The sequence below is a fragment of the Vigna umbellata genome, chromosome 8 (genome assembly GCF_029865625.1).
Source record: "Vigna umbellata cultivar VRB3 chromosome 8, Vumbellata_1.0, whole genome shotgun sequence".
In the NCBI taxonomy this organism is placed as follows: domain Eukaryota; kingdom Viridiplantae; phylum Streptophyta; class Magnoliopsida; order Fabales; family Fabaceae; genus Vigna; species Vigna umbellata.
Window position 1 is genome coordinate 15,951,707 of NC_142172.1, and position 27,591 is coordinate 15,979,297.

Genomic DNA, 27,591 nt, shown 5'->3' on the forward strand with positions numbered 1-27,591 from the left:
TAAGATGATATTTAGATTTTATATATTATAATATAAGCATATCTCTTATCAATATAAAATCTTTAAAAATATCATTTAAATTGTAAAATAATTAAATAACAAACTTAAAATCATAAATTTAACTTAAAGTACAGGATAATTCTAAACTTTTTAATCTTTTAATTCATTTTTACCATGTACTTTTTCGAATTAAAGTATAATAACAACTTAATATTTAAGTTATTTAAAATGTGTGCGTAAATCAAAATTTTAGAAAAAATAATGTGATGAATTATCCACGAATTTACCACTACATGATAATATTGAATGACGTGAAACAACGTAAAGTGACACAAATAATAAAAGTGATACATATATAAAAGAAAGACTCTAGGAGACCAAAAGCTTATCTAAACCAATAATATCTTGTTACAACAACATTAATTAGACGCAATATATCATTAGAAAATTGAAATTGTTGCCTTCCTAGTGAATCATACGTCTACTTGGTCTAAATATAAAACTACAAATGTAAGCTGAATAGACAATGTCAGACCAAAGGGGAAACTGCAGAAATATAAATACAGGTATTGGTACAAAAGCAATTGCAGAAATGAGGTTAGGAACCCAGATTACTCCATTGAAATATGTTATAAAGAAGGCACTACTGAATGCTACCATCATGCTAATTATTGAGATCAACAGTGCCAGAAGACCAGACATAAGTTTTAAGGGCAGTGACATAAGAAAATCATCCTCCGCATATCGAGAGACTAGGATAGACAAGAAAATTAGGATCGAAGTTGATGATGAGATCAATGCAATGGAATCTGATAATGCAAATACCAAGAATGCTGCTTCCTCCAAGTAATTGGGAGTTCCACCATTAGCATCATTGATACCACCTGGAACACTGAATGCAGCAGTGAAAACTCCAGTAGTAATCAGAGTTGAAACAACCATGCATGATTTTGCAGTTCTCTTCATCCAAGACTCTCCTTTCTCCCGCAATTCTTCATGCTCTTCACTGAATACTTGTCGAGGAATAATGCCGAAAGAATTTGGTTCCTCTATGGATGACAGTGGCATTATCTTCTTCACCTCCTGTCACATCAAGATACGCATAATTCAAACTGATGAACTCACATGAATGGGAAATATAAACTTTGAAAACAAACCTCAAACCATGACAGCTCAAGCATCATTTGAAGAGCTGCTCCAGAAACCATATTAAGTTGGTCTGGTGGTGCTTGTTTTGCAGCATAATGAAGTAAATTGTTCCCTTGATCATCTTTGAAAGTTAGAATGAACTCTTTGATAGGGCCTATTTCATGTATCAAATTGAAGATACTAGCATGACGATGCAGGACTGCAATGTGGATTACACTTCGATCCATGGCATCTAGTTCCCATATCAAATCAGGGTAAGTACTCAAGACCACGGACAGAAATTCAAAATTCCCAACTTCTGCAGCTATGAATATTACTTGAGATGGTTCCGAGAGGATATCCATCATCATTTGTTCATCCAGGGAAACAACTATTTCCCACATTCGTTTCACAAGTTTGAGAATAGGAGTCTCCTTATCTGAGAATTATAGAGAGAAAAAATCACTGAAAACCTGATTATGTTGTTCTGAATGGAATTTAATTGTATCATTGTATGTCACTTACAGAAAGGTAGAACGTGTTTTCTACATCGTGGAGTTTGGCAACCACAACCAGGAGTTCGAGCCAAGACATGCAAACCTGTCAAGTTGTCATCACCTCTGCAATAAGCCAGCGTGTCCTTCTCCTTTAGCATTTCCAGGGCTAAATCTGCAAGATATTACAACTTCTGATCCGATATTTCATACAGAAGTGTTATTAAGGATATATTATGTTTAATTCACATAAGAATTGGCATCACTTTTAATTCTCGGTAACTTCTGTGGATTGCAAATTCTAATGACACATCAACAACATTAAGATAGCATCAATCATCATCAAGTGGGAGATTGGGAGATATGTAGCTGTATTTAATCACAATTCCTTGCAACATCATGATTGTGTGATCAGAACTACACAGTTTAAAACCTTATTAATGTGTGCATGCAAGATTTTATGAACAAAAAATGCTTACCGTAGAGGCCACAGTTTATAGAAAGAAAGAAAACTGTGGTCCAATCGACCTCTTGAAATATTTGTTTGGTTTTAGGAAACAGATGCCATGCCATTTCAGTTCTTCCCAGTAAAACAGCCAAGTGAAGAGGAGTGAAATCTCCTCCACCCCTGATTGTTGGCAAGGATTCATTTTTTCTCTCCATGATCTGAGCAATCTGCACATTCCCAACCGCTGCAGCAAAGCAGAATGCAGTGTTACCCTTGAAGTCTTGCAATTCTAATTCATCAGGCTGCATTAACTTCAGTAGCTCCTCCACAAAGTGAACATGGTTAGCACCCACTGCTATGTGGAGGACTGTGGCCCAACCCTTTGTTATGGCGGATGTAAGCAGCTCCAAATCTTGTTCCAAGATTTTACTCGCTTCTTTCCAGTCACCTTTCAGTGCTGCTTTGTGAAGGGGAACACACTGGCTCAGGTATCTTCCCTTGGCATCTTCTGCAACAATTCATTTGTAGAAAGGAAATAACTTCAGTCCTATGAATTTTTAGCACTGAGTAATGTTGTTCGTGGAATGTCGAATTCGGGGAAAAAGATAAGTTTCTTCACTCTAGAGGATTTGAAAATTGCAGTGAACTGAATGAGTTTCGTTGAGTAGGCTTTTCAATGCAATTGATGCACCTCTGACTCTGAATAATATAGATTTTTAAAGAAAAAAATCTTTTCAATGTGTGTGTATGTGTGTATGTAGAAATATCACAAGTCATTAAACAGATTTGAATTCATGGTTATTTTTTTTTTACTTCTTGTTATTTTAGTTATAATAAATATTTTAATATGTATACTTAATTAAATTTGAGTACTTTAATTGAGTTTTTGTTAAAAAATATTATATTAAGTAATCAAAATTTTATAAATTTGTTTAGTATTTGTTGTTTGATTTGCTCATATGATGTGTAACATCCCAAAATCTCACACTTAATAATCTATAATTGATATATTGTAGCATTACATTTAAGGTAATATCCCATAATCTCACACTTGATAATTCATAATTGATATATATATATATATATATATATATATATATATATATATATATATATATATATATATATATCTTTCTTCATTGGCACTGAATCACACGACATTCCTTCATTTGCTCCCGTATAACGAATTATACGATCATCGCACATACACAAACACAAACAAGTAGGGTGAGCTAACATGCAACAAATCATTTATAAAACATGCATAATTACTTTGATACACTCAACAAACATCATATAATAATTATGTCAGACACCCTCATACCATCATACAACAATCGCACCATACATACTCATCCCATCATACCACAATTCCTAATAGACACTCATCCCACAATACCCCAGAAGCACTCATCCCACAATACTCAATAGACACTCATTCCACAATACCCAATAGACACTCATCCCACAATACCCAATAGACACTCATTCGGATGATACGTTGATGAGCAGTCACGAGAGGTTATGCACTTGTGATGACTTCTACTTCTTCTTACAAATACACTTCCAAAATACTCCATACCATCCACAAGGTTAGTCCTCAACACTATGTCCAAAACCGGCACATAGACCAGGACCTCCTGCCCCTCTCACCACATAATCCATCCTTCTCTACTTCTGACTGGATGATTATTAGAGTATCAGGATAACCTCCAACAACAGGACCCTTAACATCAACATATACACTAATACCATATCATTACAGAATCTCTCCACGAGACTCATGTCATGTTCATATTCATCAACTCATACCATGCTCAAATTCATAATTCCATATCCACCACAATAACATGAATTCATCAGAAATTTTCATTCCAACAAGATCTATTGCACAATAATTTAACAGTACATAATCTGTTCAATAAGATTTAAGTTAAAAATTTGTCGAGTAGACTTCCAAGAAAGAGAGGTGCATCACAATGGACAACTTAAGTACCAAGTCTTTCCTTAGCCAAAGTGTTCCTCAACTAGTTTTAACAAATTTCTTATTTACAGATTCAAAACAACAACATATAATATTAACACAAAAATTCAATATAGATAGATATATAACAAACACATGTTTTTCATTAACAGTATTCACACAAAATTTCAAGACATGAATAGTAATAAAACAATACTAAATCATAATATAAAAGCTTAGAAAGGTTAGCTCCCCTATCTCTATTCCAGACTTAATCTCTTGCTCAGAATTTGTTTCCCCGAAAACCCTCCAGAACCTCTACCCTTCTTGTAACTAAAAATTTCTTCCGAACTCTTTCTTCTCTATTTCTCAAGATTTCTCACTTGATTCTTCCTCTCTTTGTGCAGAATAACCTCCCCTCTCATGGCTATTTATAGTCCAGAAATTTTACTATTTAACATTTTTTTAATATTATTTATTATTTTAATATTATTTTATTATATTAATATTTTAATCACCACTTGACATATCTGATCCCTCAATAATGACTTCAAACGTGAAGTGCTTATCCACTATCACTATTTTAAATTTTTTTATTTTTTTTAAACAAAAAGGTAGAAAAGAGTTTGAACCTATGTTCTTGAAATCACCACAATTTTCTACTATTTAAGCTACAAAAATTTCTTATTTAGCTTTCCACATTTTATTTTTACATAAAGTTATTAATTATATTTCCATTCACAAAGAAATTTATTACTACTAGTAATAAAATTGTTACTATTAAGGTAAATATTTTTCATGGGTCTTACATTCTCCCCAACAACAAAAAAATTTTCGACCTAGAAAATTCTATACTTCAAGAAAATAGTTGAGGGTATAATTGCTTCATTTCTTCTTCTAGTTCCCATGTAGAGTCACCTGTTCTCTTATCGCAAACCACCCTGACTAAATTGATAGTTTTTCCCCTAATTTCATTTGTTTAGTGTCTTCTATACAAACAGGTTGTACTTCCACTGAGAGATCCTCTCGGATTTGAATCTCCTCTATTTCTAAAATGTGAGAAGGATCAGGTACATACTTTCTTAGTTGGGAAAAATGAAAAACTGAGGGGGTAACGCAATCTCGTAAGCGACTGGCCCAATTCGTCTCAAAATTTGGTATGGACCAATGAACTTAGGAGAAAGTTTCCTCGAGCGAAGGGCTCTTCCAGCACCCGTGGTTGAAGTTACTCGCAGGAAAACATGATTCCCAACCGCAAACTCTAACGGTCTCCTCCTTTGATCTGCATATGATTTTTGTCTACTCTGAGAAGCCTTCATTCTTTCCTGTATCAATTTTACTTTATTGGTGGTTTGTTGTAGTAGCTCAGGTCCTATTAAAACGGATTCATCATCTTGAAACCAGCACAACGGAGTTTGACATCGTCTGCCATACAGAGCCTCATAAGATGCCATACCTATGCTTGCTTGGAAACTGTTGTTATAGTTAAATTCCACAACAGGAAGTATTTCATCCCAATTACCAAGATGATCTAATACACAAGTTCTCAATAGGTCTTCTAATGACTGGATGGTTCTTTCAGATTGTCCATCAGTTTGGGGATGATACGCGGAACTCATTTGTAATTTGCTGCCCATAGCTTCCTATAGGGTTTGCCAGAATCTAGGAGTAAATCTTTGGTCTCTATCTGACACAATGCTAGAAGGTACACCGTGCAATCTCACTATTTCTTTTATGTACGATTGCGCCAGCTAGTCATTGGCATTCTCAGATTTATTGCTAAGAAGTGAGCACTTTTTGTCAATCGATCAATGATGACCCAGATGGCATCATTACCTCTCATTGTTCGTGGTAAATGGGTAACAAAATCCATAGCAATGTTATCCCATTTCCACTCTGGTATGTCTAATTGTTGTAACATTCCTCCAGGCCTTTGGTGTTCCACTTTTGCCTTTTGACAAGTCAAACAAGCCGCTACAAACTGCGCTACTTCCTTCTTCATTCCAGGCCACCAAAAGGACTCCTTAAGATCTTGATACATTTTAGTCATGCTGGGATGCATGCTAAAACGACTCTTATGTCCTTCTTCAAGGATTAATCTTTTTATCTCTGCATTGTTTGGTACACACACTCTATTTCTAAATTTTAATACACCATCAGGTCCTAACCCAAAATTCTTTAGTTGGTTCTGTTTCGATCAATTCTGCTATCTTTTTCAGGTTAGGGTCCACCAATTGTTTCTCCTTGATTAAACTTAGAAAGTCACTAGATATAGTCAGACTACTACATCTAATGAAATCCACTTCATACTCCATCTGTAGCTTCAGATCCCTGAATTTCTCCACCAACTCTAATTCTTTGATCATCATATGGGAAACATGTACCGTCTTCCTACTCAAAGCATCAGCTACTACATTCGCCTTTCTCGGATGATACAAAAGTTCGAAGTCATAACCGTTTAAAAATTTCATCCTCCACCTTTGCCTCATATTTAGCTCTTTCTGGTCAAATAAGTACTTCAAACTTTTGTGATCACTGAATACTTGAAATTGGACACCATAAAGATAGTGTCACCAAATCTTTAGAGAAAACACTACTGCTGCTAATTCTAGATCATGAGTAGGATAATTCTTCTCATAAACATTTAATTGTCTTGAAGCATAAGCCACTACCTTCTTTTCTTGTATAAGCACACAACCTAACCCCTGGTGTGAAGCATCACAATAAATCTCAAAAGACTTACTTGGATTTGGGGTAATCAATATTGGTGCACTTGTCAACCTTTGCTTCAATTCCATGAAGCTTTTCTCACACTTATCCGTCCAAACAAATGGTTGATCTTTGCGAGTTAGCTGTGTTAAAGGCGCTACTATTTTAGAAAAACCTTCTATAAATCTTCTATAGTATCCAGCTAAGCCCACAAAGCTCTGTATTTCCGTTATAGTCTTTGGTCTCTCCCACCGTAGCACTTCTTCCACTTTGGTTGGATCCACCGCTATGCCTTGAGCTGATATAACATGTCCCAAGAATTGCACCTTCTGTATCCAGAACTCACACTTTGACAACTTTGCATATAGTTTCTTTTCTCTCAAGATCCCAAGCACAATTCTTAAATGCCCACCATGTTCTTCTCGACTTTTGGAATAAATGAGTATGTCATCTATAAAGACTACGACAAACTTATCTAAGAAGGGTCGAAAGATTCTGTTCATGTAATCCATGAACAGAGTTGGAGCATTAGTTACCCCGAACGACATATCTACTTACTCGTAATACCCGTATCTCGATCTAAAAGTAGTCTTCTGTACATCTTCCGTTTTAACCAAAATTTGATGATATCCAGACCTTAGATCTATCTTTGAAAATACTTGAGCTTCATGCAACTGATCCATCAAATCGTCAATCCTAGGCAAAGGGTACTTGTTCATGATGGTTAGCTTGTTCAACTGCTTGTAGTCGACACACAATCTAGAGCTACCATTTTTCTTCTTCACCGATAGTACTGGTGCCCCCATGGTGATACGCTTGGTCGGATGAATTATTTTTCTAACAGCTCTTCAATTTGCTTCTTTAGCTCTGCCAACTCTGCTGGGGCCATTCGATATGGAGCTATCGATATTGGTCCAACTCCAGGTATTAAATCGATGGAGAATTCTACTTCTCGTTGAGGTGGAAATCCTGGTACTTCTTCTTGGAACACATCACTAAACTCATTAACTATGGAAATATCAAGATTTTGTTCATTTTTCTCAACTTCCACATGAGTCAAGATAATGAAACACGAAGATCCTTCTTTTACTTCTTTTTACACTTGTTGTAATGACAACAACTCCAATTCTTTAGGATCAGGGAAAATCAACTCCTTCTTGTTACAGTCTATAAGGATACGATTGACAGATAACCAATCCATTCCTAAGATTACATCTAAACCTTGTAGAGGTAAAGATATAAGATGTACTTTGAACCTGCGTCCTTCTACAACTATTGGACATTGAGGACACATCCTCGATGTTTTTATCAATTTAGAGGCCGATGTACATACTATAAGATCATACTGTAGCTCTTTCACGGGTAGGTTCAACTCTTAAATAAGAGTTTCAGACAAAAAGGAGTGTGTCGCTCCAGAATCAAACAACACATTCAAGTCTCTACCAGTTGTAATACAACATCCAATGATGAGGTTACCTGATTTGGCAGCTTTTGCTCCCGTTAAAGCATAGACTCTTCCAGTCGCTTGTGGCCTATTGTCAGTCCTTCCCTGTTGAGGCGGTTGTTGAGGTTGAGTTGTTTCTCTTATGTTAGAGGGACAATCTCTAGCAAAATGTCCTTCTGCTCCGCAAAGGAAACATTTGTTACGCATAGTAACTTGTGGACAAACGCTCCTCAGATGAGGTCCTCCGCAGACAAAACATCGGATTACTTTCTGTTGGGGTTGTTGCTGATGAGAATTCATCTGAGGTTGCGGTCTTTCATAAGGTCGGATCCTTAGATTCTGTCCAACTCGTGACCAGATGGTCCTCCCACCCTTTGTGACTTCTGCTGAACTTTAATCTCACTCGTCAACCTTTCCGCAACTTTGGCATTTTTCACTAAAGCATAAAACTCTTTAATAGCTAAAGGGTTCACGGCTAATTGTATGTGTGCTCTCAATTCATTTTTTAATTTCCTACACCTTCATTCTTCATTTGCTGGTTGGGTGTAGAAACGTCCCAAATGTTGAACTTGTCTGCATACTCAGCTACCGACTTGTTACCTTGCACGAGCTGCAAGAACTCCACCTCTTATGCATATCTTACACTGTCCGGAAAGTACTCAACATAAAACTTATTCTTAAAAACTTCCCAGGTAATAATCTCACCACCTTCCTTTAATACTAGCTTCATGTTGTCCCACCAGTGTACTGCTTCTCCAAACAGCTGATACTCGGTGTATGCCAACCTAGTTTCTGATGAACAATTTTTCGCATCAAAAATCTTTTCCATATTTCTTATCCATAGATCAGCCTCGTTCGGACTTGTCCTCCCATTAAAAGTAGGTGGACAGTGTTGTAGAAAGTTTTCTAAGGTCCATTCCTGAATCCTATGAGGTTGAGCTTCTACAAACGTGTCATTCTCAAATAGTTGCCATAAGGCTTCCACATGTTCTCTTTGAATGGCTTCAGAATTCAGCCTAGCCGCTTCTAATTGTTGTAGAGCAGTTTCGTTCTGTTGCACTAAAGCAGCGCTCTGTTGTTGAAGAGCATATGCGATAGCCTCTAAAGCCCTTGCCAACTTAGGCATATTAGAGGTTTCACAGTTGGGTTTTGTGTGTGTCATTTCTCTGTCACATAGAGAATTATTGTCATTATGATTCATAACATGAGTTTGTAGGATAAATCCACAACTCTTAGGTCGTCATAAGGACGAACTGCTCTGATACCATTAATGTAACATCCCATAATCTCACACTTGATCATTCATAATTGATATATTGTATCATTACATTTAAGGTAACATCCCTTAATCTCACACTTGATAATTCATAGTTGATATATATATATATATATATATATATATATATATATATATATATATATATATATATATATATATGTTTTAAACTCATATTTCAAGTACAAACTCATAAATATAACTCGAATTCTTCTAATTTCTTCTTCTATCTCTTTCTTCATTGGCACTGAATCAGACGACATTCCTTTATCTGCTCTCGTATAACGAATTATACGATCATCTCGCACATACACAAACACAAACAAGTAGGGTGAGCTAACATGCAACAAATAAATTATAAAACATGCATAATTACTTTGATACACTCAACAAACATCATATAATAATTATGTCAGACACCCTCATACCACAATCGCACCATAGATACACATTCTATCATACCATAATTCCTAATAGACATTCATCCCACAATACCCAATAAACATTCATCCCACAATACTTAATAGACACAATACTTAATTGAGTATTGTGGGATGAGTGCTTATGGGGTATTGTGGGATGAGTGTCTATTAGGAATTGTGGTATGATGGGATGAGTATCTTTGGTGCTATTGTTGTATGATGGTATGAGGGTGTCTGACATAATTATTATATGATGTTTGTTGAGTGTATCAAAGTAATTATGCATGTTTTATAAATGATTTGTTGCATGTTAGCTCACCCTACTTGTTTGTGTTTGTGTATGTGTGATGATCGTATAATTCGTTATACGAGAGCAGATGAAGGAATGTCGTCTGATTCAGTGCCAATGAAGAAAGAGATAGAAGAATAAATTAGAAGAATTCGAGTTATATTTATGAGTTTGTAGTTGAAATCTGAGTTTAAAACATATATATATATATATATATATATATATATATATATATATATATATATATATCAACTATGAATTATCAAGTGTGAGATTATGGGATGTTACCTTGAATGTAATGCTACAATATATCAATTATGAATTATCAAGTGTGAGATTTTGGGATGTTACATTAATGGTATCAGAGCGGTTCGTCCTTATGACGACCTAAGAGTTGTGGATTTAACCTACGAACTCATATTATGAATCATAATGACAATAATGCTCTGTGTGAATAGAGAAATGACACGCACACAACTCAACTATGAAACCTCTAATATGCCTAGCTTGGCAAGGGCTTTGGAGGCTATCACATCTGCTCTTCAACAACAGGGCGCTGCTTTAGTGCAACAGCCCGAAACGGCTCTGCAACAATTAGAAGCGGCTAGACTGAATTCTGAAGCCAATCAAAGAGAACATGTGGAAACCTTAAGGCAACTATCTGAGAATAGCACGTCTGTAGAAGCTCAATCTCATAGGATTCGGGAATGGACCTTAGAAAACTTTCTACAACACCGCAAACTACTTTTAATAGGAGGACAAGTCCGGACGAGGCTGATCTATGGATAAGAAATATGGAAAAGATTTTTGATGCGAAAAATTGTTCATCAGAAACTAGGTTGGCATACTCCGAGTATCATCTGTTTAGAGATGCAGTACACTGGTGGGACAACATGAAGCTAGTATTAAAGGAAGATGGTGAGATTATTACCTGGGAAGTTTTTAAGAATAAGTTTTATGCTGAGTACTTTCTGGACAGTGTAAGATATGCAAAAGAGATGGAGTTCTTACAGCTCGTGCAAGGTAACAAGTCGGTAGTTGAATATGCAGACAAGTTCAAACATTTGGGACGTTTCTATACCCAACCAGCAAATTAAGAATAGAGGTGTAGGAAATTTAAAAATTGATTGAGAGCAGACATACAATTAGCCGTGAACCCTTTAGCTATTAAAGAGTTTTATGCTTTAGTGGAAAATGCCAAAGTTGCGGAAAGGTTGACGAGTGAGATTAAAGTTCAGCAGAAGTCACAAAGGGTGGGAGGACCATCTGGCCACGAGTTGGACCAAATGTAAGGATCCGGCCTTATGAAAGACCGCAACCTCAGAGGAATTCTCATCAGCAACAACCCCAACAGAAAGTAACCTGATGTTTTGTCTACGGAGGACCTCATCTGAGGAGCGTTTGTCCACAAGTTACTATGCGTAACAAATGTTTCCTTTGCGGAGCAGAAGGACATTTTGCTAGAGATTGTCCCTCTAACATAAGAGAAACAACTCAACCTCAACAACCGCCTCAACAGGGAAGGACTGACAATAGGCCACAAGCGACTGGAAGAGTCTATGCTTTAACGGGAGCAAAAGCTGCCAAATCAGGTAACCTCATCATTGGATGTTGTATTACAACTGGTAGAGACTTGAATGTGTTGTTTGATTCTGGTGCGACACACTCCTTTTTGTCTGAAACTCTTATTTAAGAGTTGAACCTACCCGTGAAAGAGCTACAGTATGATCTTATAGTATGTACATCGGCCTCTAAATTGATAAAAACATCGAGGATGTGTCCTCAATGTCCAATAGTTGTAGAAGGACGTAGGTTCAAAGTACATCTTATATCTTTACCTCTACAAGGTTTAGATGTAATCTTAGGAATGGATTGGTTATTTGTCAATCGTATCCTTATAGACTGTAACAAGAAGGAGTTGATTTTCCCTGATCCTAAAGAATCGGAGTTGTTGTCATTACAACAAGTGTTAAAAGAAGTAAAAGAAGGATCTTTGTGTTTCATTATCTTGACTCATGTGGAAGTTGAGAAAAATGAACAAAATCTTGATATTTTCATAGTTAATGGGTTTAGTGATGTGTTCCAAGAAGAAGTACCAGGATTGCCACCTCAACGAGAAGTAGAATTCTCCATCGATTTAATACCTGAAGCTGGACCAGTATCGATAGCTCCATATCGAATGGCCCCAGCAGAGTTGGTAGAGCTAAAGAAGCAAATTGAAGAGCTGTTAGAAAAACAATTGATCCGACCAAGCGTATCACCATGGGGGCACCAATACTGCTGGTGAAGAAGAAAGATGGTAGCTCTAGATTGTGTGTCGACTATAGATAATTGAACAAGCTAACCATCAAGAACAAGTACCCTTTGGCTAGGATTGACGATTTAATGGATCAGTTGCATGAAGCTCAAGTATTTTCATAGATAGATCTAAGGTCTGGATATCATCAAATTTTGGTTAAAACGGAAGATGTACAGAAGACTGCTTTTAGATCGAGATACGGGTATTACGAGTATGTAGTTATGTCGTTCGGGGTAACTAATGCTTCAGCTTTGTTCATGGATTACATGAACAGAATCTTTCGACCCTTCTTAGATAAGTTTGTCGTAGTCTTTATAGATGACATACTCATTTATTCCAAAAGTCGAGAAGAACATGGTGGGCATTTAAGAATTGTGCTTGGGATCTTGAGAGAAAGGAAACTATATGCAAAGTTGTCAAAGTGTGAGTTCTGGATACAGAAGGTGCAATTCTTGGGACATATTATATCAGCTCAAGGCATAGCGGTGGATCCAACCAAAGTGGAAGAAGTGCTACGGTGGGAGAGACCAAAGACTATAATGAAAATACGGAGCTTTGTGGGCTTAGCTGGATACTATAGAAGATTTATAGAAGGTTTTTCTAAAATAGTAGCGCCTTTAACACAGCTAACTCGCAAAGATCAACTGTTTGTTTGGACGGATAAGTGTGAGGAAAGCTTCCTAGAATTGAAGCAAAGGTTGACAAGTGCACCAATATTGATTACCCCAAATCCAAGTAAGTCTTTTGAGATTTATTGTGATGCTTCACACCAGGGGTTAGGTTGTGTGCTCGTGCAAGAAAAGAAGGTAGTGGCTTATGCTTCAAGACAATTAAAGGTTCATGAGAAGAATTATCCTACTCATGATCTAGAATTGGCAGCAGTGGTGTTTTCTCTAAAGATTTGACGACACTATCTTTATGGTGTCCAATTTCAAGTATTCAGCGATCACAAAAGTTTGATGTGCTTATTTGACCAGAAAGAGCTAAATATGAGGCAAAGGCGGTGGAAGGAATTTTTAAAGGATTATGACTTTGAACTTTTGTATCATCTGAGAAAGGCGAATGTAGTAGCTGATGCTTTGAGTAGGAAGACGGTACATGTTTCCCATATGATGATCAAAGAATTAGAGTTGGCGAAGAAATTCAGAGATCTGAAGCTACATATGGAGTATGAAGTAGATTTCATTAGATGTAGTAATTTGACTATATCTAGTGACTTTCTAAGTTTAATCAAGGAGAAACATTTGGTGGACCCTAACCTGAAAGAGATAGCAGAATTGATCGAAACAGAACCAACTAAAGAATTTAGGTTAGGACCTGATGGTGTATTAAAATTTAGAAGTAGAGTATGTGTACCAGACAATGCAGAGATAAAAAGATTAATCCTTGAAGAAGGACACAAGAGTCGTTTTAGCATGCATCCCGGCATGACTAAAATGTATCAAGATCTTAAGGAGTCCTTTTGGTGGCCTGGAATGAAGAAGGAAGTAGCGTAGTTTGTAGCGGCTTGTTTGACTTGTCAAAAGGCAAAAGTGGAACACCAAAGGCTTGGAGGAATGCTACAACAATTAGACATACCATAGTGGAAATGGGATAGCATTGCTATGGATTTTGTTACCCATTTACCACGAACAATGAGTAATGATGCCATCTGGGTCATCATTGATCGATTGACAAAAAGTGCTCATTTCTCAGCAATAAATCTGAGAATGTCAATGACTAAGCTGGCACAATTGTACATAAAAGAAATAGTGAGATTGCATGGTATACCTTCTAGCATTGTGTCAGATAGAGACCCAAGATTTACTTCTAGATTATGGCAAACCCTACAGGAAGCTATGGGTAGCAAATTACGAATGAATTCCGCGTATCATCCCCAAACTGATGGACAATCTGAAAGAACTATCCAGTCCTTAGAAGACCTGTTGAGAACCTGTGTATCAGATCATCTTGGTAGTTGGGATGAAATACTTCCTCTTGTGGAATTTAACTATAACAACAGTTTCCAAGCAAGCATAGGTATGGCATCTTATGAGGCTCTGTATGGCAGACGATGTCAAACTCTGTTGTGCTGGTATCAGGATGGTGAATCCGTTTTAATAGGACCTGAGCTATTGCTTCAAACCAGCAATAAAGTAAAATTGATACGGGAAAGAATGAAGGCTTCTCAGAGTAGACAAAAATCATATGCAGGATCAAAGGAGGAGACCGTTAGAGTTTGCGATTGGGAATCATGTTTTCCTGCGAGTAACTTCAACCACGGGTGTTGGAAAAGCCCTTCGCTCGAGGAAACTTTCTCCTAAGTTCATTGGTCCATACCAAATTTTGAGACGAATTGGGCCAGTCGCTTACGAGATTGCGTTACCCCCTCAGTTGGCCAATCTCCATTCAGTTTTTCATGTTTCCCAACTAAGAAAGTATGTACTTGATCCTTCCCACATTTTAGAAATAGAGGAGATTTAAATCCGAGAGGATCTCTTAGTGGAAGTACAACCTGTTTGTATAGAAGACACTAAAACAAAGGAACTTAGGAGAAAAACTATCAATTTAGTCAGGGTGGTTTGGGATAAGAGAACAGGTGACTCTACATGGGAACTAAAAGAAAAATGAAGCAATTATACCCTCAACTATTTTCTTGAAGTATAGAATTTTTGAGGTCGAAAATTTTTTTGTTGTTGGAGAGAATGTAAGACCCATGAAAAATATTTACCTTAATAGTAACAATTTTATTACTAGTAGTAAATTTCTTTGTGAACGGAAAATATAATTAATAAGTTTATGAAAAATAAAATGTGGAAAGCTAAATAAGAAATTTTGGTAGCTTAAATGGTAGAAAATTGTGGTGATTTCAAGAACATGGGTTCAAACTCTTTTCTACCTTTTTGTTTAAAAAAAATATTTTAAAATATTGATAGTGGATAAGCACTCCACATTTGAAGGCATTATTAAGGGATCCAATATGTCAAGTGGTGATTAAAATATTAATATAATAAAATAATATTAAAATAATAAATAATATTAAAAATTTGTTAAATAGTAAAATTTTTGGACTATAAATAGCCATGAGAGGGGAGGTTATTCTGCACAAAGAGAGTAAGAATCAAGTGCGAAACCTTGATAAATAGAGAAGAAAGAGTTAGGAAGAAATTTTTAGTTGCAAGAAAAGTAGAGATTCTTGAGGGTTTTCAGGGAAACAAATTATGAGCAAGAGATTAAGTCTGGAATAGAGGTAGGAGAGCTAACCTTTCTAAGCTTTTATGTTATGATTTAGTATTGTTTTATTACTATTCATGTCTTAAAATTCTGTGTGAATATTGTTAATGAAAAACTTATGTGCTTATTATATATCTATCTATATTGAATTTCTGTGTTAATATTATATGTTGTTGTTTTGAATATGTAAATAAGCAATTTGTTAAACTAGTTGAGGAACACTTTTTCTAAGGAAAGACTTGGTACTTAAGTTGTCCATTGTGACACACCTCTCTTTCCTCGAAGTCTACTCAATATGTTTTTAACTTAAATCCTATTGAACAGATTAAGTATTGTTAAAATATTATGCAATATACTCAATTGATATAAAATATGTGATGGATTCATCTTTCTGGAAGGATAAGAAGATGTCTAACCGGCTATGCCAGATTCAACTCCTTAGTTCCCCAGAACGTTTATATTAAGGTTATAATTGTGATGGTAGGATAGAGGAATCTTAAAAACCAGAGTTGGTACATCCCTGATCATAGAGCAACCCTGGTCAAATCCAGTAAGTTGTGACTAGTCATATGTACTGGCGTTTATGGTGAGTTTGATTCGTCAAACATTTTATTCTTCTTTGGTGACCATTTATGGTGATATTTTAGTATTGTTAATTTATTTTGTGATATATTCATTTTGTATGATTTCTGTGATGATTGTATTTTATTATATTGGATTTGAATTTATGCATCTGAACATGATATGAGTATTATGGGGAGATTTTGTAATGGTATAATATGAGTTGAGCAATATGAGCATGGTATGAGTCTCGTGGAGAGATTTTGTAATGATATGGTATTTGTGTATATGTTGATGTTCAGGATCCTATTGTTGGAGGTTATCCTGATACTCTAATAATCATTCAGTCTCAAGTAGAGAATGATGAATTATGTGGTGAGAGGGGCATGAGGTCCTGGTCTATGTGCCGGTTTTGGACATAGTGTTGAGGACTAACCTTGTGGATGGTATGGAGTATTGTGGAAGTGTATTTGTAAGAAGAAGTAGAAGTCATCACAAGTGCATAACCTCCCGTGACCGCTCATCAACGTATCATCCGAATGAGTGTCTATTGGGTATTGTAGAATGAGTGTATATTGGGTATTCTGGAATGAGTGTCTATTGGGTATTGCGGAATGAGTGTTTATTGGATATTGTGGAATGAGTGTCTATTGAGTATTGTGGAACGAGTGTCTATTAAGTATTGTGGGATGAGTGTTTATTGGGTATTGTGGGATGAGTGTCTATTAGGAATTGTGGTATGATGGGATGAGTATCTATGGTGCGATTGTGGTATGATGGTATGAGAGTGTCTGACATAATTATTATATGATGTTTGTTGAGTGTATCAAAGTAATTATGCATGTTTTATAATTTATTTGTTGCATATTAGCTCACCCTACTTGTTTGTGTTTGTGTATGTGCGATGATCGTATAATTCGTTATACGGAAACAAATGAAGGAATGTTGTCTGATTCAGTACCAATGAAGAAAGAGATAGAAGAATTCGAGTTATATTTATGAGTTTGTAGTTGAAATCTGAGTTTTATATATATATATATATATATATATATATATATATATATATATATATATATATATATATATATATATATATATATATATATATATATATATATCAACTATAAATTATCAAGTGTGAGATTAAGGGATGTTACCTTGAATGTAATGCTACAATATATCAATTATGAATTATCAAGTGTGAGATTATGAGATGTTACAAAGTCTTTCTTTAGCCAAAGTGTTCATCAACTAGTTTTAACAAATTTCTTATTTACAGATTCAAAACAACAACATATAATATTAACACAGAAATTCAATATAGATAGATATATAACAAGCACATATGTTTTTCATTAACAGTATTCACACAAAATTTTAAGACATGAATAGTAATAAAACAATACTAAATCATAATATAAAAGCTTAGAAAGGTTAGTTCCCCTACCTCTATTCCAGACTTAATCTCTTGCTCATAATTTGTTTCCCCGAAAACCCTCTAGAACCTCTACTCTTCTTGCAACTAAAAATTCTTTCTAACTCTTTCTTGTCCATTTCTCAAGATTTCTCACTTGATTCTTTCTCTCATTGTGCATAATAACTTCCCCTCTCATGGCTATTTATAGTCCAAAAATTTTACTATTTAACAATTTTTTAATATTATTTATTATTTTAATATTATTTTATTATATTAATATTTTAATCACCGCTTGACATATCTAATCCTTCAATAAACAAAAAGGTAGAAAAGAGTTTGAACCCATGTTCTTGAAATCACCATAATTTTCTACCATTTAAGTTACCAAAATTTCTTATTTAGTTTCCCACATTTTATTTTTACATAAACTTATTAATTATATTTTTCATTCACAAAGAAATTTATTACTACTAGTAATAAAATTGTTACTATTAAGATAAATATTTTTCATGGGTTTTACAATGTGATAGATAGTTTCCACAGTCATTACTTTCTTTCACATCTCCCCATAGAAAATTTAAAAAAATAACTTAATGAAAAGTTAAGTTGATCATTAATTTGGTTTTTTAGTGAATATATCATAATCATGATTTAAATTCTACTTTAATGCAATTTATTATTTAGTTATTATGAAATTATTTATTACTGTCTAGTCCTATAAAATATAAATATTTTAAATCTGACCTTATAAAAATGTGTATATATGTATATTTAACATTTGTGAATGAAAAAATTTGAAGGGAGGAAGAGGTTACGAGAGGAGACTAGATGAAGGAGAGGTCTCCTAAACTGTGCTGAAGCAACCCTCTGAAGTAGTTGTTCTGGGACACCTACTGACTCTGCTGTAGCCATTTCTCTGTCAACAAAACACACATTATACACTATTCTTCACTGTCTACTCAACAACACCAATATGCATCACACTGCTTACATCAATAATGCCCAATGTTAACTCAAAGGAATACAATCACACAGTACTTCAAATTTAAGCCTAATCACAAGCAATTCTACTGTAAAATTATCTTTTGCTCAATTCAACCATTCTGCATAAACTAATTTACACACTTCCTTGTATAAAATTGAAATAACAGTCAAATTAACATGTTAAAACAATTAAAGATACAGTAAAAGATACTTTATTCATGAGATTTTTCTTTGTTTTATGGGTATATGAAAGTCTTTACAAAAGGTCTTCGTAAAACTTGTAGCAGGTTATTTCCCACTGCTTTCTTCTGTGATCTGAAATAGGAAATTTTTCTTTCTAGTGTTCTTCAGATTTGGTTTTTAATCTTATTCCATGAGCACGGCACAACAGAAGATATACAGATTGGAACAGAGAAAACAAATTGAGAGAAGCAGTGAGGAGTAAGATTTGATTACCTTGAAAGAAAAATGTTGAGAATTTCTCCAATTTTCCATGCTTAGCCTCCCAGCATGATTGCCCTCTTTTTGCCCTGCAAAAGAAGAAGCAGAGAAAGAAGAAAGAGAAAGTTTTAGAGAAGTAGTGCAGTCATGTTGGTGAAGTCAATGATAAATTATTGCTGGATAGTACTTTTATAGAGTGGGAGCACGATATTATCAATCAAACAACATTTTCTTCACATGCTTTACTTTTAAGTCAATTTAATATAATCCCTAGCTTAAGTCACCATAACAGGATGGCTTTATGAGAAGAGATTTCTATATTATTTACATACTATAATTTTGTTCCATTTTTAAATAATGTAAAATCTTCAACATATTTTTATTGTAAAATGATTATCTTCAACATAAACTTAATTAGGATAAAATTAAATGGAATAACCTTTTTCTTCTCACGGTAAAAGGAATTGTTTTCTGTAAATATATTTTATTATATATTATTGATTTTTTTAAAAGATCACAAAAGGAATAAGTATCTATTATAATCTAAGAAAAAAAATACTAGGAAATATTTCCTCCATAGACATCTACTTTCGTATATATACAAAAATACATATACAATGATATTGCCTGTGAAAATCACTATGATACAATTTGTAAGGGTAAATTCTCATCAATTAAAAGTTTAACCTATAGTTAGTGAAAATCTAACACTAGGACATCAACATCATCATTTAAAATTTAACAACACCAATCCATATCAATTACGTTAAATCATCACTCAAATCTAAATCATGACTTAAAATATTTAAACTAGATTCCGAAATACCACACATTAAATCAAATATAATTGTTAGTAATGTACTTTATCATAAATTTATTTCTTACTTAATTCAAAATCAACAACAATATTTCTTTTATCACAAAATTATCATTCTTATCCTAAAATCACTATTAATTTTTTTTTCTTTAACTCACAATAATATTTATACCGATTTTGAGCTAGGAATCTCCTTTAACTTTTACCACATAAATTACATTTTTTAAATAAATATAAAAGTTTAGTAGGGTCACAACAACTATACTCTTTAGATTCCAACTCAATACAATAAGTATTATTTGATATTATATTTCTCCTTAAAAATGACCATATTAATAAAATGCATACAATAATATATATATATATATATATATATATATATATATATATAATCATACCATTCATTCTCTATTGTTTCACTTTACAAACCAATTACAAATTTTTCATATATCACCAACAATTTCAACAAAAAGATCATTATAATTTCAATTGGTTCTATACATTCTCACACAAGCATTTGAAAACATATATTAGAAATCATACAAAAATGTCTTTTATGGAAATAACTAGTTCTCATTCCTTAAAAAAAAGCAACTTTCTCAAGTATTTTTCTTAGCAACTTAACTGCACATTTTACAAATTTTTTGGGACATTAGAAATAAAATTGTAGCTTCCACAAATTTTCAAAAATTATATTCTTACATTCAAATTAAAGATAATTGAGTCAAAAACATAATGTAAAAAGAACAAACCTAATTGAACACCCGTAAAAAAGTTATACACTGAGCAAAAAACACAAGTCAAAGTTGTCAACAACCAAATCTAGAGGAACCTTACAAGGAAAATTGTTCTCACTACAAACTTCTAATTCAAGATCTGACCGATCAAAATAAATAACTGTGTCTAAAATTCACTTTTAAAATTTCAATTCAATCTAACAAGTAACGAAACGAGAATCTTACTTTTTTTCAAGATGAGTTTGACCATGAAACGAGATGTCGCCCAAGTGAAAATTTAGTCGCTGAGTAACAATATTTATCACTTGGGCAACAATTTTATCACTTATGCGTAGAAGCTTTGCTAAGTTGCAGTATCATTCTCTTTTAAGCAAGAATGGTGTTACTTGAGCAAGATTTGTCTCACTTGAGCGAATGTTTACTTGTTTGAATGAGGGTTTGATAGAAAATGAGTTAAGTTACAATAATATTTTCGCTTGAATGAAAATTTGCTTAGTTGAACGGGAATTTGAGAAAAACACACCAAAATTGTACATCATATATCAATTATATGATTCACATTCTCATCATCAATATAATTTACTTAGAAAACACAAACAAATACATGTACAACAATTCACCATTACACTAGAAAACAACAAAATTAATTCAATCTGACCAAATCACAAATCATAAATTATATTAATATTTGGAACTTATAAAAATTAATAAGATTCTCTTACTATTAACATTAGCACAACTATATAAAAAAGTTTAATCACAAAATAATAATGTTATTTTAAAACAACTAATTGATTCTATCACATCTACGTACAACAAATCAATATTTAAAGTTTATAAAAATAAATAAACTCTCTTTTTAAAATTTATAAAAATAAATAAACTCTCGTTACCTGGATTATCAAGTAAACAAAATGTTGAATTTTGAGAAGCTAAATATCGAGATCTCCATGTTATAAGTATAAGCATTATGCATGAGACAACTTTGGTGTGGGCAAGTTTTTGCAGGACTACCCAACTCCCATTTCTTTGTTCTTCAAGTGAGTGGGTTTCTCCATGTTGAATTGGCTTATGTGCATAAATGATGTGGAAATTTCTCTTAGAAGTATAATTAAGTTATTTTATTTTAATATTATTTTTAAATACCAATTATTTTAATATAAATTAAATTTTTCATGATTGTTAAGCATTGAAAATCTAATGATGTAATATAAATACATTATACTTTAATCTCGAAATAAAAACAAAAGTTAAAGCTTCGTCCATATAATTGTGAGCACGAATATTTTGCTACTATAATAACACTAACTGCTGTAACAAGAATAGGAGAAAAACAAAAGATAGAAAAGTAAGAAAAATATTTAAAAGAGTACTTCTCAAATTAAGATTATGCTAATGATTTTTAGATATGATACTTTTATTTTGAAGAAAAAAACAATTTTTCATTTGAGAGAATAAAAACACCATTTTTTTAATTTGAGAAATTAAAATAAAATTTGATCTAAATTTTAGAAAATAAATATAAAAAGTTTGAGTATAAAAAACATATATAAACCTACATTAATTATAATAAAAATTTTGTAACTTCTAAAGCAGAAGAAAAAAATATTAAAAAATTGCAGGCTGTGGGGTTCGAACCCACGCGCACTTATGTGCAGAAGATCTTAAGTCTTCCCCCTTAACCACTCGGGCAAACCTGCTTTTTTGTTTTTATTTGGCATTCCAATTATATATTTACAATATTAGTATCTCTAACCATAAGTGAAAATTGGCAAAGTGACACTAATTAGCTAGCTAACCTAACTAATTCAATATAGAAAACAGTGATCACATCTTAGTCAAAAGAAAAGGAACATTCAAATGTTCTTTATGAACTTCATATAAGTCAAAATATTCTCATTATTGGTAAATTGACTTTAACATAATTGATTTCCTTTGAAATTTGGAATTGTCTTATTATTTATTATAGGTTTAATAGGTTCGGAGGTCTCTATATTTTATACAACGAAAGCTTATGTCTAAGTAATTTTTCACGCAAAAGCGATGCTCCCCAAATGCCAGCACAATGCCATTTCCACCAACGAACCCTAACTTCGCAGATTTCCCCAATTTCTCAGTCAGAAGCTACCCCAAAATAAGAAACATTGCGTAATATGTTTGATAATTTAATATGTTTAATAATTATATTTAACAATTATATTTTCATTTATTTAATAAAGTTATGTTTAATAATTTAATATATTTAATAAATATATTTAACAATTATAAATGTTAAAAATCCATGAAGGATGCCACCTAGATGCCTCAGCTTGCCACTTGATAACAAAGTTAACATCGTTAACTCTATTTAACGACGATCCTATTATTGAATCAGATTGACCAAATTATGGACTCAATTGATCACTTTCATAATAGGAGGACCCAATTGAAACAAACCCGCAAATATACGGACCTCCGAATCTATTAAACCTTTATTATACATTGATCAAAATATGCCAAGGACTAAATTAAAAGTAAAAACTTTTCATTTTGATAAAGAGAAATAAATAGGCTATTATGTTCAAACTAAACCCTTAGTGTAGTTATTGTTAAGAAGTTCATAACATTGTTGAAAACTTTATATTAAATTATCTTTATGGAAATGTCAAGAAACTTTTATAAAATCAAATATTTATGTTCAAAGCCTTGGTTTTAACCACATATTGCAATGGTAGACTTTTGTAGAGTAACATAATACTTTTTCTGGGTTAAATATGTTTTTAGTCCCTAAACTATTGGCCGTTTTTGGTTTTCGTCCCTGTTTCAAAGTAAGGTACAATTTGGTCCTCATTTAGCAAAAAATGAGGACTAAAACCAAAATTCCGAGGACTAAAACGAACGTTTCGAAAAGAATGAGATCAAATTGTACCTTACTTTGAAAGAGGGACGAAAACTAGAAACGGCCAATAGTTTAGGAACTAAAAACATATTTAACCCTACTTTTTCTCCTATGCATCTTTTAAAATAAAATATGTATATCTATATGTAAGTGTAAATAGTCCAGAATATATGATGGAAGTTACCTTCATGAAGTATTTATATTATTTAATACATTTATCTTTGTGAATTTGGCAAACTATGTAACAAATACTTATTTACTATACCCATTGGCTTTATGTTATTGTTGGACAAAATCAACATATGATTCTTTTGTCAATTGGAATATCAATTATTAAATGTTTATTGATATACAAGTAGTAGTGTCAGCTTTCTTCAAGGTTGACCATATCTTACGTTTTAACTTTTATATCTTTTTTCAATAGATTTTTTTTTCTTAAAAATTTGAAATTTAACTTTTCAATTATCTAAAACAACATTACAAAATTCAAACATGAAACTCAAAACAATTAAACATAAGGTTATTCAAACGGAAAAGTCATAATTAAATAATATTATAAACATATTTATTCTTACATCTAAATTATACAATGTAATTATTTACATTAGATAGTTAATTGCCATATGGATAACTAGGACTCTAATCAATGTGATGAACAATTCCTGTATCATATGTTCAAATTTCCTAAACAGTTATAGTAACTTATGTTTATTTGTTATGCAATTTTAAATTACGATCGAGGATATCTGTTATAAATCATTTTTTTAATTTAAATCTATTTACATTTAAATTTTGAATTATTTTTAAAGAAATATCTCTATTGTAAAATAAAAAAGGTATAAATATGTGGAATCAACCCTTTTAGTATTTTTTTAACGAAAAAAATGTAACTGGGTTTGGTACTATAGTAGATGCACTATTATTTTAAATATTATGAACCAATAATCCATTTTGTTTTAATCTTCAGATAAGTTAATATTTACCTTATATATAAATACTTTTACAAATAGCTGTGGGATATAATACATGTTCAATAATACTCTAAAATTCAAATGCATATTAAGTTATGTTGGAAAAGAAGCGACGAGAACATAAAATCGTGAACGAAAGACTGACGAGACATTTGTTTAAAGATTATACGGTTTATATTTTACAGTTTTTTTTATATTAATTTTGAAGATATTTAAATAATATAATTTATATTTTTTAATATATTATTTTTGAATATATTTTGATGTATTTTAATAATATATTTTTGAGAATCTTTATTGTTATTAGTATATATTTAGATTTTTTTTAATTTTGCACGTTATATATAATTAGGGTTTTTGTATAATATATATTTTTATATATGACTTTTGTATTCTTTAATAATTTTATAATTATATAAAAAGTTATTTATTAGTTTAATTATATGAAATATATAATTTTATTATGTTATTATTTTTATATTTGTTTGATTAATTATTAATTATATTAATAAGATTTATTATAATTTTATAGGTGATTATTGTTTAAAATGGATGAATATCTTCATATGGATTCTCAAGTTGGTTCTAGTTTGATATCTGATTTCTCTTCATTCATTGTCAAAGTTGGAGAGGGAGATTTGACAAATAAATTTACCATAAATGAAATATTTCGTTCACGGGAGCACTTAATTGCATGGGTAAGAGGGATGACTTATGATTTAGGATTTGTTGTGGTAATAGTAAGATCTGATATAGCTACTGGTGTACGGGGAAGAAAAATGTCCGTCATACTTGGATGTGAAAGAGGAGGGAAATATCGGAAATACAAAGCCCATGCGGTGCCTAGTGTATACGGCACTCGTAAATGTGAGTGTCCGTTTAGATTAAAGGGTAAACCAGGTTCAGATGGTGATGGATGGGTGTTGAAGGTGATGTGTGGACATCACAACCATGATTTGGCTGAAACTTTAGTTGAACATCCTTATGCTGGCAGGTTAAATATGAGTGAGCAGTCATTATTGGTTGATATGACAAAGAGTAAAGTTACACCTTTAAATATTTTATTAACCCTCAAACAAAATAATGATCGAAATGTCACAACGATTAAACAAATCTACAACGCAAGACAAGCGTATAAACGATCATTGAGAGGGTCCAGAACTGAACTACAACAACTTATGATGTTGTTGGATCGGGATAAGTACATTCATTGGAGTAGGTGTGCCGACGATCAAAGGTTGTTATTGACCTGTTTTGGACACATCCTGAAGCGGTGAAATTATTAAACTCATTTAATGTTGTATTTTTTATGGATTCCACATATAAAACAAATAGATATAGGTTTCCATTGCTTGAGATTGTGGGCATGACGTCTACAGGGTTAAACTTCTCTGCAGCATTTGCTTTCTTGTCTACTGAACGACAGAGTAATTTCACATGGGCTTTGGAAAAGCTGAAATGTTTACTTTTAACATCTGAGGGTGGTCCTAAAGTCATTATCACTGACCGAGACTTGGCTTTGATGAATGCCATTGCAAATGTATTCCCTGAGTCATATCAGATGTTATGTGAGTTCCACATCCTTAAAAATGTTAAAGCTAAATGCAAAATGTTAGTTTATTCTACTGAAGTTTGGGGTGTGTTGATGGATGCATGGCAAAATGTGATGGATTGTAATGATGAGAGCTTGTTTGCTGAGTATGTGAATGGTTTTCAATACGCGAGTAGATCATGGCCTTTGTTCTTTGAATATGTGAATCAGACTTGGATTATTCCGTACAGTACATACTTTGTAAAGTTTTGGACGAACAAAGTAATGTATTTAGGGAACACAATCACAAATAGGTATGTTGTAATGTTATTTTATTTATTTGTTTTTTAGATAAATATTTATTTGCACTTGTTGATGATTTTTTTTATTTATTTCAGGGTTGAGTCTGCTCATTGGAGTCTGAAGAAAGTTCTGGGCAATAGTATGGGTGATTTGTGTTCTTGTTGGGATAGTATTCATAACGTTGTTATCCTACAACACAACAAGATTAAGGTGTCATTTGAAAGAAGTATGTTGCTCACGAGTGACCCTTTTAAAGGATACAAATATAAAAAACTTATTGGGCGTGTCTCTCAATATTCATTGGATCTCACTGCTAAGGAATTGGAAAGAGTGCAGCAAATAGGATTGGACTCATCAAAGTGTAGATGCGTATTGAGACGTACATTTGGTGTCCCATGTGCATGTGAATTAGCACGGTATGATGTTGGATTGATCCCTCTGGGTGAATTTCATATCATGTGGCGAAGATTGCATTTCTCAAATGTTGAATTAAATGAAACTGAGCCCGAGTTATCCATTAAAGATGAGTTGAAACAAGTACAAGAACGATTCAATGAGGTTGACATTGGAGGTAAAATCACCATCAAGCAAAAATTACTTGAAATTACTTGTCCTACATTGACATCAATGGTCCCTCCATTACATAAAGTCAAGACAAAGGGTGTTAAAAAAAGTAAAGTTCAACGAAGAGAAAGGTGTACTACGCAGGATCCATCATATTTTGAGTATGTCGATGCCTTTCATTCAACCATAGAATCTTCAACTGTGAAAAGTAAATTACAATCAAAGCCAAATGTAGTGAAGAAAAAGAAAGTTCCAATCATAGACCAGTTTCATTCTATTACTCACCCATTCATTGTGGACGTTGTTGATGTTGTGGTTGATGATCACTGTGGATATAGATGCATTGTTGCCTCGTTGGGACTCGGAAAAGATTCATGGCCCGCTATCAGAAATGATTTGTACAAAGAACTCAGTCAATGGCGAGATGAATACGCAAGCCTAGTAGGAGGGTATGATAGACTAGAATAACTGAGGAACTCTTTGGTGATTATGAAGTCACAGTCGACGTAAGTCTTTCCTGTTTTATGTATTTTATTTATTATATTTATTTTATCTAACAACTTGTTTTATTCATAACAGACTAACATGAATAAGTGGATGACATTACCAGACATTGGTTATGCAATTGCTAACCGATATAATGTCATATTAGTGTGTATGTCGTGCATCCTACTAGATGCAACATATATGCTCTAGTAGCAT

The 27,591-nt window shown here is 33.1% G+C and overlaps 2 protein-coding genes and 1 non-coding gene across 4 annotated transcripts; 1 reads left to right on the forward strand and 2 right to left on the reverse strand.

Moving 5' to 3' along the window:
• Nucleotides 1–356: 356 nt before the first annotated feature.
• On the reverse strand, nt 357–19,261 carry LOC124826427 (uncharacterized). Of its 2 annotated transcripts, XM_088096623.1 has the most exons (6): nt 19,104–19,261; nt 18,479–18,579; nt 2,102–2,578; nt 1,654–1,797; nt 1,158–1,567; nt 357–1,083 (listed from the first exon to the last, which is right to left on the reverse strand). In XM_088096623.1, the coding sequence occupies exons 2-6, from the start codon at nt 18,573–18,575 to the stop codon at nt 466–468; spliced, it is 1,746 nt and encodes a 581-aa protein (XP_087952749.1). In that variant the 5' UTR covers nt 18,576–18,579; nt 19,104–19,261; the 3' UTR covers nt 357–465. The 2 variants fall into 2 exon arrangements, with proteins under 2 accessions (XP_087952749.1, XP_047155210.1); XM_047299254.2 differs by lacking the exons at nt 18,479–18,579; nt 19,104–19,261 and having other exon boundaries at nt 1,654–1,816; nt 2,102–2,241.
• A 2,998-nt stretch (nt 19,262–22,259) lies between these two features.
• Nucleotides 22,260–22,342, reverse strand: TRNAL-UAA (transfer RNA leucine (anticodon UAA)). Its single transcript has one exon. It is a non-coding gene; the product is annotated as a tRNA-Leu (tRNA).
• Nucleotides 22,343–25,039: 2,697 nt separating this feature from the next.
• On the forward strand, nt 25,040–27,357 carry LOC148194120 (uncharacterized). The gene is made up of 3 exons (XM_088097117.1): nt 25,040–25,728; nt 25,827–26,336; nt 26,421–27,357. The coding sequence occupies exons 1-3, from the start codon at nt 25,040–25,042 to the stop codon at nt 27,355–27,357; spliced, it is 2,136 nt and encodes a 711-aa protein (XP_087953243.1).
• Nucleotides 27,358–27,591: the final 234 nt, after the last annotated feature.

What these genes read in the sequence shown, in the direction of transcription:
- LOC124826427 (XM_088096623.1), bottom strand. Translation starts at nt 18,575, where the DNA reads ATGGCTACAGCAGAGTCAGTAGGTGTCCCAGAACAACTACTTCAGAGG. An exon ending in AAAACACGTTCTACCTTTCT is followed by an intron (nt 1,568 to 1,653) that starts GTAAGTGACATA and finishes TATAATTCTCAG; the next exon opens with ATAAGGAGACTCCTATTCTC. An exon ending in TTGAGCTGTCATGGTTTGAG is followed by an intron (nt 1,084 to 1,157) that starts GTTTGTTTTCAA and finishes TTGATGTGACAG; the next exon opens with GAGGTGAAGAAGATAATGCC.
- LOC148194120 (XM_088097117.1), top strand. Translation starts at nt 25,040, where the DNA reads ATGGATGAATATCTTCATATGGATTCTCAAGTTGGTTCTAGTTTGATA. An exon ending in AGGTGTGCCGACGATCAAAG is followed by an intron (nt 25,729 to 25,826) that starts GTTGTTATTGAC and finishes TAAAACAAATAG; the next exon opens with ATATAGGTTTCCATTGCTTG. An exon ending in GGGAACACAATCACAAATAG is followed by an intron (nt 26,337 to 26,420) that starts GTATGTTGTAAT and finishes TATTTATTTCAG; the next exon opens with GGTTGAGTCTGCTCATTGGA.